The sequence below is a fragment of the Eschrichtius robustus genome, chromosome 5 (assembly GCF_028021215.1).
Source record: "Eschrichtius robustus isolate mEscRob2 chromosome 5, mEscRob2.pri, whole genome shotgun sequence".
Taxonomy (NCBI): domain Eukaryota; kingdom Metazoa; phylum Chordata; class Mammalia; order Artiodactyla; family Eschrichtiidae; genus Eschrichtius; species Eschrichtius robustus.
In genome coordinates this window covers 14078551-14091395 of record NC_090828.1, presented here as the reverse complement: position 1 = coordinate 14091395, position 12845 = coordinate 14078551, and the positions used below count along the sequence as shown (strand labels likewise).

The 12845-nt window shown below is 35.4% G+C and overlaps 1 protein-coding gene across 2 annotated transcripts in view; it reads right to left on the bottom strand.

Annotated features, from left to right (window-relative positions):
• Positions 1–12845, bottom strand: part of CUL3 (cullin 3) — a 97673-nt gene that overhangs the window by 34016 nt on the left and 50812 nt on the right. For both annotated transcript variants that reach the window (XM_068544339.1, XM_068544338.1), the window contains 3 exons: positions 5021–5181; positions 3880–3994; positions 1575–1803 (listed from right to left, as the gene is read on the bottom strand). In XM_068544339.1, coding sequence (XP_068400440.1) covers positions 1575–1803; positions 3880–3994; positions 5021–5181 — 505 coding nt within the window. The remainder of the gene's footprint in view (positions 1–1574; positions 1804–3879; positions 3995–5020; positions 5182–12845) is intronic.

Here is a 12845-nt window from a genome sequence, read left to right as displayed (position 1 = left end):
CAGCCCGCTGCTTGTTTTTGTACAGCTCACAAACTAAGAATGGTTTTCACATTTTTAAATGTTTGAAAAATAAAAATCAAAGTTTTATAGGAACACAGTCAAGTTTAATTAGTTTGTGTTATTGCCTATGCCTACTTTCTCACTATTACAGCAGAGATGAGTAGTTTACTGTCTGGTCCAAACACTTAAAATATTTATTATCTGGCCTTTTACAAAGAAAGCTTGCCAATCCCTGACAGACCATAGGCATCCAGGAGTAGCTTATTTTAGAAAACATGACAAACATCCTTAAAAATCATTTTTGTTTTGCTTTTTGCTTTTATAAAAAAGGTTTACCAGAAGGGTCTTTTAAAAAGTAACTTTCTCTAGTTTAATAAAAACAACAAATTTACATACAACTTTTTAGGAACTTAGCACATATATAGAAATATAACCACTTGAAAACACAAGGAAAAGATTCCACTAGAGAAAGAATGGAACAACCTCTCTGCCTACCATCGTTGTTTTCCCTTCTCGTACATCCTCCCTTTTAAATTATTAACTTAAAAAAAATTTTTTTCTATTCCCTACCTATGTCATGACCCAACAGGCAATATGTATTTATTTTATAAGAAATACATGGCTAAAATATTGCTAAGACTTCATCTAAGAGCACCAAATTTGTTTATTTTTTAATACCGTATCAGTGACTTATCCAGTCATAGTTTTAAAGAAAACCTTCAGAAATCAAGGAGGAGGACAACATGACTATTCTTTATAATTTCTCCTAGAGTACTTGTTACAAAATAACATTTTAGGAAAATCAGGTAAATAGCCAAGAAGAGTAAATGTTACAGTTATCTCCAAAATGTTTACTTTTAAGCAATTCTCCTTTCTCCTCTTTCAGTCTATAACAAGAGTTCCCAAAACCAATCTACTAATTTATCTAAATATGTCAACATGGAAGACAAATATTTTTGCATTTTTGGTACCCTTACCACAACTAACTCCCAAAGAAATGCTTACAAAAATTTTAAGATTGGAACTTCAGACTGTGAAAGAATCACAAAAACTACAGGAGAGTGTGTGGGAAAGAAGAGTCTAAACACCCTGCTATAGAAATATAAAGTACAGGAATAGGTGAGGAGATCATTGACCTCATCAATAATATTAATCTTCTTCTTTTTTTTAAGCTCTTCTTTTTTCTCCTCTACTCTATTTTTTTCCCCCCCTTTGGTGCGCCGTGTGGCTTGTGGGATCTTAGTTCCCCAACCAGGGATCGAACCTGTGCCCCCTGCAGCCGAAGCACGGGGTCTTAACCACTGGACCGCCAGGGACGTCCCTAAACTTACCTTTTGGGTTAAGAAAAACAAAAAGTGAGGAGACTTAAGATGAAAGAAAAAAAAAAAGCCACTTGATTCACTAGGAATATCTAAAATCCTCATTAATATGTGTAAAGTAACAACAGTGATAAATTAATGACAAACACCACAACTTCTTGAAAACTGACATTCATAAACTACAATAGAAAAAAAAATACTGAGAACCTGGTAGAACAATAAGACTTTAATTATTTCTCAACTGCTAACACTTACCTTCTGTCTTTCCGTTTTTCAACATATGTACTAGCCCCGAATTCTCCATTTCTACTATAGTTTTCATGTGCTTGGAAATGAGTTCCCTCTCAACCACCTTTACAATTGGCTCTTCAGTTGATTTGTCAAGGCAGTGCATCACCCGTTCTATTTCTTCATTAATTCTAGCTTCTACTTTCTTTATATATACTGAAGCACTGTTTTCTGCTAAAAATTTCTGGCTTTCCATCTGCAAATAAGAAGCATGATTTTTTTTTAAAAAAACACAGAAGCAAAATGTGCTTCTGCTTTTAACTGGGTTTCTACAGTTTCTCATAAACCAAACTAAATATCCCAAGCACTATTAACATTTTATATACTGTCTTACTATATATATTCATATAGTCCGAATTATACCCTTTAAAGCATTACTTACATAAGACTTAATTAATACATTATCCTTAAGCAGCGTTTTTCAGACTTTGCCAGTGTATTCCAAATAGCAGAAAAAGTAAGCACACGCCAGTGAAGATCAAAAGTATAGAATGAAGCATCTGACCCCAAGTGAGAGTGGGAAATTCTTCTTTGATTTGTTTTATTGTAAAATTATGCCTAAAAAGATTCATCATGTTTATCATACAGTTTTGCTGGCATACTGGTAGTTACTAAAGTCCTCCTGCCACCCCACTCCCGCTCTCAAAGGAATATATATAAAGTTTGAGAAATAGAGCTTTTGAGTAACTATTAATCTTGTCTTCTAACACCAGCCTTAGAGAAATTCCAGTAAATTTTAAATGTTGGCTCAATTGACTTCAATCTCATAGTAAAATTAACAAATATATCTAAGAATTACATAATAGAAGATGTATTAATATAAATTATGTACAAAATTTAATAACATTTCCCATTCTCTTAATAAAAAGTAGTTTATCCCAAATGTAAAATGGATGGCTAGTGGGAAGCAGCCGCATAGCACAGGGAGATCAGCTCGATGCTCTGTGACCACCTAGAGGGGTGGGACAGGGAGGGTGGGAGGGAGGCTCAAGAGGGAGGGGATATGGGGATATATGTATACTTATAGCTGATTCACTTTGTTGTACAACAGAAACTAACACAACATTGTAGAGCAATTATACTCCAATAAAGATGTTAAAAAAAAAGCAGTTTAAAATAATCAAGTTTCTAAGAATAAACATTAACACACCAAACAAAAATCTTGGTGAGACCGTCACTTCCCTGTTAAAACTGTATTTTATATATACACACAGATGTATACATATGCCACTGCAACACACTTTGGGATCCTGACAATAACCATCTACTGGTATTTCTATACTGTAATGAAGGTAATTAAAACAAATGCAAACGTCAAAAACGTTGCCAAAAATATCTAGAAGTAGTTGCTGTGTTACCAGAAAATAAAGCCTGTTTCCTACATTATAAAATTAATAGTTCATGAAGTATGGTCCAGGCTCACCAGTACAGGCCACACAAGGCTTCCTGATGGCTACAGGCTGATTTCTGAAAAGCGGCCTGGGGGATACGCCAGTCCAAAGGACATCGAAACCCCCCGAGTCTACTTCTATACTCATCCAATGGCTTCTATGAATGACGCACTGTAGAGCTATTGTAAGACCAGTAAGGTCTACTTTAGCAACACTACAAAGCTCCTACTATAAATTGCTCAGATAGTTGAGGCTTTCAGGAAGAATGTCTGATTATCATGACCTTATACATATTGTCTTATCATTTGTCATAGTACTCAGTCCTTGTTGTTATCATTTCATTACAAAATAGTACTGGTTTAGCTTTACTTTCAGCAACGTAGTTGATTTGGGGTTGTATATACTGCTGCAAATTTTTATCAACTGTACTTACTGACTTTTAATTTCCTAATCAACAGCTTTTAAGACATATATATGCCTTACGAGATCACGCATATATCTATATTTATTTTACTAGTAACTTATATTACCAAAAAGCCTGAATACTGAAACTTCACTGGTGATGTACTGCCTGTGAATCTATGGTAAATAGTTAGTAACATACAAATATAATAAAATTTAAGGTTATTTCTAAGTTTATATATTTTATACATATAATTTTTTAAAAATCACGTGTGTAAGTCCAACCTCTTTGACTTATTTTCAGAAAGTTCCTTCACTGGAACGTGAGACTGTGGGGTAGGTGTGCTGAAGGGTGTAATTTGCACCCTCTTCCCCAAAGGGCCACAGTACAAAAAGGTCAAAATGCTTAAATTACTAACTATATTCGGTAATTTTAAGAACATCTTAAAAGAGTATTTATTTATATCTTCACTGATTACCTGAAAAAACTCTGCAGACATTTCCAAAAAAGGAGCCTCAAAATCTTCTTCATAGACTGATCGTCCTTCGAGACCTAAAATCATTAACATCTGGCAAGCATTTCTTATTGCGCCTCTGTCAAAAGAAGTTAAACCACTTGATAATAAAAACACATTAAAGATTCATGTAAAAGATGCAGCAGAAGTAGCTAGAAAGACTTTCAGAGCAAGTTTTTTAACCTAAGTGACCAATCTTCCATAAGCAACTAATTTATAACATAAAGATTTAGAGTAATTTTAACTGGAAAGCGTACCTTGACTGCACAGCTATTTATCTCAAGTTGTTCTCATGCTGTTGTAACTTAGGATTTTTGAAGAAAATATGTTTAAAATGACTAAATATTCCTGTGTACTTAAAAGCGCAAAAAGAATCAACAGGCTATCAGGAAGCAGGGAGGAGAGAGGGAGTCTACAGCACTCGACATGGGTACAACGCACAGTTGCTCCTAGGCAATATAATTTTTTTGCACCAAATGGCTTTGGGGCAATCCTGACCAAGCACCAAAGATGAAATAAAAAGAACTTTACAAGTCTTCCTCTAACAGCTGCTTTGAATACAAAGAAGCAAAGAAAGCAGTCTTGCATGTTTCAAGCCACTCTGGCTGCAGTGTCACAAAAATGGCACTGCAACAATGTTTGGGGGGGGGGGGCGGAATACGACTTAACAAAAGGGGTACAAGAGTTCTTAGTCATTTTAGACTATGTTCAACATTTTTTTCTTCAAAGACCTTAAAAATAAATGCTAGCCAAAAGCCCTTTTACAGAAGAAAAAAATATATTATCAAATAGCAAAAAAAAAAAAAAAAAAAAGCCAGCATAAAAAAAAAATATATAAAAAATCAAAAAGAAGACTAATGGCCGATTTGCTTTTTAAAAGTATATTAAATAAAAGCTTAGGATGGTTTCTTCTAAAAATAAATGTGTGCTTTTTAGTTACAATCTAGCTAACTTTGTTTAACTGTGATATAAGGTTTTTGAGTATTTTCATAATATGCTGGACAATCAAACTTTAATTTACTTTAATAAAATTAAGACAGTGAAATCGGTTCTCAAGATATAACCACTAAAAACCAAAACCCAAAGAGTAAAAAGATTATTATACCGGTCTACAACTTCTCCTTTCCGCTCTCTGGCAATCATATCCAACAACGTTTGTCGTAGGTGATCCCTAATACACCCGTAACGTACAACTTGATCTCGAAAAATAATTAATCCCAAATTGTAGACATTCTCCACATTATTTTGTTGTACGTACACACGGTCCTGCAGTTAAAACAAAACCATAATATAAACATTAGTACAACTCTTGCGAACATAAAAATAATCCTTTTGAGTTATAATAATAAAGGAAATAAAATTCCAAAAGTGGTCAATTTTTCAGGTGAGAAACACTTCAAGCAACATGGAATTTTCTAGTACCTCCCAAGTTATATAAAAGTTATATATAGTAAGTCCTTACAATTTACAATTGCTACTGAAACAAACAACGGCTATAGGCGGTTGCCCATTTACCTTAAGAAAAAGGGAGGAAAAAAGCAAGCACCCCACCCAGGGAGAGAGGCAAGTCAGCAGAAAGCAGAGGCGAAAGGTAGACAGCAAGGCAGGCAGAACTTCCTTTCTCCCCAAAGCCATACCATGCACAAATATGGTTCTTATTTTCTTAAATACTGTACCTGAAGATCATATTAAGTAAAACTGAGAGCTGAATGAAATACAGATGCATGTGACTTAAGCTGACTGTTTACTGGTAAATGTTAAAAGGTTCTAATGCTTATAATAGAGCAGCATTCAGTATTACATAATTAAAACACCCCTAGCTACTGCCATTTCAGATCATTTACTGGTAGTCATCTAACTTTCAAGTTCTTACCAACATGATTACCGGTGTCTCACTTAATAGAGTACAGATAATCCAGAATTATTGGCCATAAAAGTCCTACTTTGTGAAATATTTTAAAATCTGTATTTACACCAAAATACACTGAAATAAAACTACTGTTCTTAATTCACAAAAAGGATTAGTGACAGAATTCCTTTCTGTTCTTAACCAGGATCTCTCCGGGCTTTGGCGGGTCTGTGAACTTCCCAAAATTTTTGAATTATTGTGTGTTTGTTCATACATAAGTATTTTGGAAAGAGTCCGTAGTTTTCACCAGATTCTGAAAGGCATTTGTAATCCAAAAACAGTAAGACTCACTGCAAACTGTGATCTCTGAACTTTTAAAGGAACACTGTTAATACAAGCAACACCAAATACAAGGTAAACGTGAACAGAAGTTCTACCATATTAGTATTAAATGGTCTTGATCACCTTTCTAGCCAATTTTTACTAAATTCTCCATGAGTAGCACTCTCTTCACAGACACTATCCTCCAACTTTCACTCATCTCACACAATGGTACATACCTAATGGCTACAAGGAAAGCTCCTCTTTTATTAGCATTGTTGGTGCTCACTTTCTCCATTTTATTTCACATTTTTCAAATCCTGACAGCAACTTCAGTTAAGTTCAAAATTTTCATTGATGACCTCTTCAATAAATTCTTGAATTTCACACTTCTTTCCTCAAGATCGTAAATTCTGAGTTTTGCCCTGGCCGCATCCCTCCTCCTTTTCGATGGCCTCACTGTTTTCTATGTACTGAAGCTACTCTTCACTCTCATGACTTTCAGGTCCAACACTCCCCACCCTCCACTACCATCCTGATTCTGGCTTACTTTTCAGGATAAAACAAAACACATTCAATAAAAACTGGCATAAATCTAATAATTTACGAAGCAATGAGAAAAAATAATCACTCCAATTATTGAGTAAATTATTTATAAATTTGATTTTTACAATTTTGATTATAAATTTCTATGGTACAGATTCTGTACCAAATACAGAATCACTCTTACCCAATGCAATCAAAACCAGTAACTAGCTAGCTAAAGTGGTAAAAGAGGAAAACTATTAAACATACACACACACACCACACCAGCACCTTAAACATTTTAATTTAAAACATGTAAGCATTCACTGAGATAAAGACTTTTTCTTTGAACATGAGTCCTGTGATTAGAAGTCAATGCTGTCTTTCTCACATATACCCATACATCATAAATTTCTAGCCTGTCTACTTTCAGTTTCATTAAGATGGCTAATGACCAGAGACAACTGTGAAGCAATGTAAAAGGCCTTCTAGATTTTTACAATTTCCACTCCAGTCTTATAAATTACCAAATTACCCAATATTTAGTGATTTGCCTTTGTCAAGTCTTTCCAAAACATTCAATCTAGTTTGCCAAATAACAAATTTTATTGTTTTTCACACTTTTATTGACTTACACAATATAAAATGATGTAACAAGAAATACAACTAGCATAAACAAGCTTGAAAACAAATACAACTGACTCTCAGTGAGCAAAGCTCAACTGACAAGAGCAAAACAGAGAAGATACACTGAATAGTAGTGGAACAGCACTGAGAGAACTTTGTATCAATCAGGCTGCTTCACAGCTAGAATAGAAAGTATTGTTAATTCAGGCAGGTACTGTTAAGTTTCAACTGTACTATATGCCTCTGTGACATTCGGCACATCTTGTAGGGGATATATAACATCCCATACATACGATATAAGCAAACTTAACATATGTCTACTAAGACACTAACCTCTTTCTTAGGAAACCAAATGTTCTTAATTTAGGCTAAGAGAAATGTCAAAGAACCAAGTCAGATTTTATTGTTTTTGGTGAAAGGCAACTACCTTTAAGAATTACAGAACAGGGCTTCCCTGGTGGCGCAGTGGTTGAGAATCTGCCTGCCAATGCAGGGGACACGGGTTCGAGCCCTGGTCTGGGAAGATCCCACATGCCGCGGAGCAACTAGGCCCGTGAGCCACAACTACTGAGCCTGCGCGTCTGGAGCCTGTGCTCCACAACAAGAGAGGCCGCGATAGTGAGAGGCCCGTGCACCGCGATGAAGAGTGGCCCCCGCTTGCCACAACTAGAGGAAGCCCTCGCACAGAAACGAAGACCCAACACAGCCATAAAATAAATAAATAAATAAATTTAAAAGTTAAAAAAAAAAAAAAAAAGAATTACAGAACAAAAGACACATGCAATGTAATCTTCAGAGTAAACTAAGAGTGTTAAAGTGAAAATTTTTTAATGTTTTCCCCTTTTGGCTTTATTGCAGTTATATGCTGTAAAATTCACTCATTTTAAGAGCATGGTTCAATAATTTACAGTAAATTTCTATATTGTGTAGTCATTGCCACAATCCAGTTCTAGAATATACTTCCATCACTCAAAAAAAGAAAGAAAAAAGAAAAAGGAAAAATCCCTCCAGCCCTTCCGCAGTCAATCTCCACTTCCAGCACCTCTGCTTTCTCTTTCTATACATTTCCTTTCCTGGACATTTCATATAAGTGGAATCATAGAACATGTAATCTTTTGTGTCTGATTTTTCATCAAGTGTAAAGTTGCTAAGGTTCATTAATATAACATATATTAGTATTTCATTCCTTTTTTGGGCTGAAGTATTCCATTGTATTGGATATGCCACATTTAGCTTATCCATTTATCAGCTGATGGATATTTGGGGCTGTTTCCAGTTTACTGGCTGTTTCCAGCCTACTATGAGTAACGCTGCTATGAACACTTGGGTGCAATCTTCTTGTTGGACGTATGCTTTCATTTTTCTTGGATGGATTTCTATGAGTAGAAGTACTATTGAGCCATATGAAAATTGCCAAATTGTTTGTTTTCTAAAGTGGACGTGCCAGTTATAGAATTCTTCGTATTATCTTTGGCTCTACCATTAACTGGTGGTGTGACCCTGAGTAAGTCATTTACCCACTCCGGTCCTGGGTAACATAAAGGGCTGGTAAAGACAGTCTCTAAAACTCTTGATTTCCTTTGAAGCTTAACTCTCTGATCAAAAATTAACATATACTAGGGATCAAGACACATTTCAATATTACTCCTTCCCTTTCTGTTATCAGTCTCCCCTGGCCTGGGTTCCTCTCTTCTCAATCCTAAACACAGTGATGCTATCACTACCAAAGCAGGTGAGTCTATAACCGTATTGGCCTATAATATCTGCTATCTTAAGCCCTGAGGCAAAAAGACAGAACGAGAGCCAGGTGCAGCTGATGAGTTCTTCAGGCAGAATGCATATGGGAGAGAACAATGTTTCAGAGTAAAAGCAGCCAGGTATGATGGGAACACATGGTTGGAGTATTTGAGCAAAGCGTAGAAAATTTACATCCATGGAGGATGACTGGGGATAAGGGAAATACAGATGTTGTAGGATAAAAGCCAAACCCTTGTCTTTTAATGTGAGACCGTCAAGGTGTATAATGATTATAATTAAACGACATAATATTAAGAAAAGCTGTTAACCCTGAAATATGATTATAGATACCAGAGAGCTAATAAATAGAGAAGGGAAAACCTGCAAACATGAGTATAGCCACTTAAATTAGTAATACTAAATAGTCATTTATATTGTTTGGTACATATGATTAATTACCATCAAGTAAAATAAAAGCTATACGCACATACATCTGAGTGTTTATGTGTGCGTAAACTAATGCAGCACACATTCACAATAAACTTGTGATCTGCACATGATCATTAAAATATCTGCTGAATGAACATGCTAAATCTTCTGTTTACTGTTTATCAGCACTATCAGAAGGAATTCAGCCTGTGGGTACACAACAGCCTTTCATAATAGATTCTAACAGGAATCTCTCTTTGTTTAAAAAATAAGTGGCTAATTTTATGTAATACAATATCAATTTAGCTCTGATCATTTAAATCACTGGAAAACTTTTTTATTTTGTATACCTTTCTATGTGAATATTTAATTTGACCAAAAGGTAGTTCGTATGAGTCCAACATTAGTCATTTATCTATTGAAGAGAGCTCAACAGAGATAGAAAGTTGGTGGTTGCTTCTGTTTGCCTTTTGAAAGCCAAAATACAGGCATTTTAAATATAAAATGTTGTGAAAAATCCATTTGAAAGCCTCACATCTGGATCAAACATTAGATTTACTAAAGGGATGTGAGTTTCATAACTACAGAGATAAAATTACATTTAAAATCTCTGTTTATGGTTCCCTCTTGGGAGTTGCTATTCCTAGGCCAAGCAAACCTTTTCCCCTTAACTGATGGCTTCACCAAGACACCTAATCCACCAAGATACCTAAATATTTAACTAATATATGACAGATCAAACTCAGCATGCAAAAGTATTCTTAGATGTGTCAAGACACACTATGCGAAACTATAGATTTTATGAAAGCTAAACCTGTGCAAAGTCAAGGAGTGACTGTGCAAGTGGGCTAAAAAGCTTCATGACTCAGGGAGTGGTATTTAAATAAAAATAAAACAACAAAAATTTGATAATGAACTTCAAAAAATAACTCTTACTACTTTATCCAGAAGAAATGGTTCGGGAAATATTTTTAACCAACAGTCATTGTATCACGAAAAAGCAAACTAGGATAAATGTGTACTGGGCATAGGAATCAATGATGCACCCAAGGAAAGGACAAATTATAAGCTCTTTCAATATCACTCATATCTAGTGTCTCATTTGAACAATGTTTTCTTGTAAGATTACATAGGTATTTGGGAAGCAAATTCTAAAACTAACCTTTGGGTTACATTCAACTCTGAACACTGAGTACTACAAATACAAATACAATAGTCCCTTGTCTCAATTATTTTTTGAGGGAGCTTGTTATAAAATTTTTGCTTCAAATACCAGCAGTTCAGGACTTTTAATAACACAACTAATGAACTAAGGGCAGTTATGGATTAGTACTCATTTATCTACACTTCCCTGCTTGATCCCACTTATGACCAATGGCAGCTATTTATTTAGGCAAAGACCACTTTTTAAATTGAAGTGAATAGCTCTGAAAGTTGGTTTATCAAGCACACTGTCAAGGAGCTTAATTAAACTTAAATAATTCTTCTTTCACTTTCTTGTCTTCAAGGCAAGAAGATCTGTAACTGTTTTCGTTTACCTTTTTTTTTAAAAAAAGAGAACAGAAAAGCGGCAGGAGCCCGCATGCTGCAACTAAGATCTGGCGCAACCAAATAAATAAAATAATTAAATAAATTTTTTAAAAATAAAAAAAATTTTTTTAATACAAAGGGTAAATAAATAAATAAAAATAAAAACAGAATTACCATATGATCTAGCAATTCTACCATCTAGGTTTATACTCAAGAGTCAAAAGAAGGGTCTTAAAGAAATATTCATACACCCATGTTCATAGCAGCATTATTCAAAATTGACCAAGGGTGGAAACAAGCCAAGTGACCACTGACAGATGAATGGATAAGCAAATGTGGTATATCCATACAACTGAATATTATTCAGCCTGAAAAAGAAAGGCAATTTTTAAAATTGATGCAACACTGGTTTATAACATTACATACATTTCATGTGTACAACATTATATTATGACTTCTGTATACACTACAACGTGCTCACCACCAAATGTTTAGTTTCTGTCATCACACAGCCAACCCCCTTTACCCATCTTGCCCTGCCCCCATCCCCCTTTCCCTCTGGTAACCACTAATCTGTTAAGGAAGGGAATTCAGACTCAGGCTACAACATGGATGAAACTTGAGTTGCGAAAGGACAGATACTCTATGATTCCACTTATATGAGGTAGCTAGCTAGAGTGGTCTAATTCATACAGAAAGTACAGTGGTGGTGACCAGGGGGTGGGGAATGGGGAGTTATCATTTAATGGGTATCGGGTTTTAGTTTTGCAAGATGAAAATTCTGGAAATGAATGGAGGTGATGGCTGTGCAACAGTATGAATGTACTTAACACCACTGAGCTAACTGTACACTTTAAAATGATTAAGATAATAAATTTTATGTTATGTGCGTTTTACAACAATTACAACAAACGAACAAATACTGTTTAAAAGCATCAAAGAGCACCAAAAGCAACCTGGACTTGCGGGGTCCGGATTCTGGAGGAAAGACAAGTATACTGAGAGGAGCCCTACGTTCGCCTTCACTCGTTCCCTTGGGTCATTTGTTGTATTTGGAGGGCTGGAAATAAGAGGCCAAGCAGAAAGTCACAGGTGGGCTGGCTATCAAGCAGCTAAGACTTACGAGGCAGAAGTCTGAAGAAGAGAGAAATGTAAAGAAGAGCCAGAAATTCTGCAAGTAATTTTCACTGAGATGTTTACTGACACATCACCTAAGCATGGATGAGACACCAAAATACCAAACAGAAAGCAGCACTGGGAGACTAAAGAGCTGAACAGAGACTGTTGGCAGACTTGCAGCAGAGAGAGACAAAAGCTAGTATCTCAAGGCACAGTAACGTGAAGGGCAAACCAGTAAACAACTCAGGCTTTTAACTGAGACCCCAGAAGGGGTTATTATTTCCTGTGCGTAAAAACATGCCCTGGAAAAAAAGGCAAACTGAAAACAGATCAACCTTAACAAAGCCTAAAAGCCAGCCTCAACTAGATCATGGTGATCTATGATCCTATGAAGGAAAATATCATCATCCAGGGCCTCCACAATTTTTCATACACAATGTTGGAAAAATTACCAGGCCTGTCCCCACACCAAAACAAAACAAGCACTCCAGGATCAAATGTCTAAAAACTAAGGGGGAAAAGCCCCAGGAAGTCAAAGTATTCTAAGACTCTGATACTATCCAGAAGTGGTTTAAAAAAAAAAACTAATATAAGGTAAACTATAAGTCAAGGATCTATGTTGTAATCGCTAAGGTAATCCCTAAAATAATAATAATAAAAGCATATATAAATAACAGCTAATGGGGGAAGGGGATAGGATAATAAATCATACTTGATTCACCTAAAAGGAGGAAAGAAAGCTGAATAAAATCAAAAGAACAGATAAGACAAACAGGAAAAAACCAAAACAGTA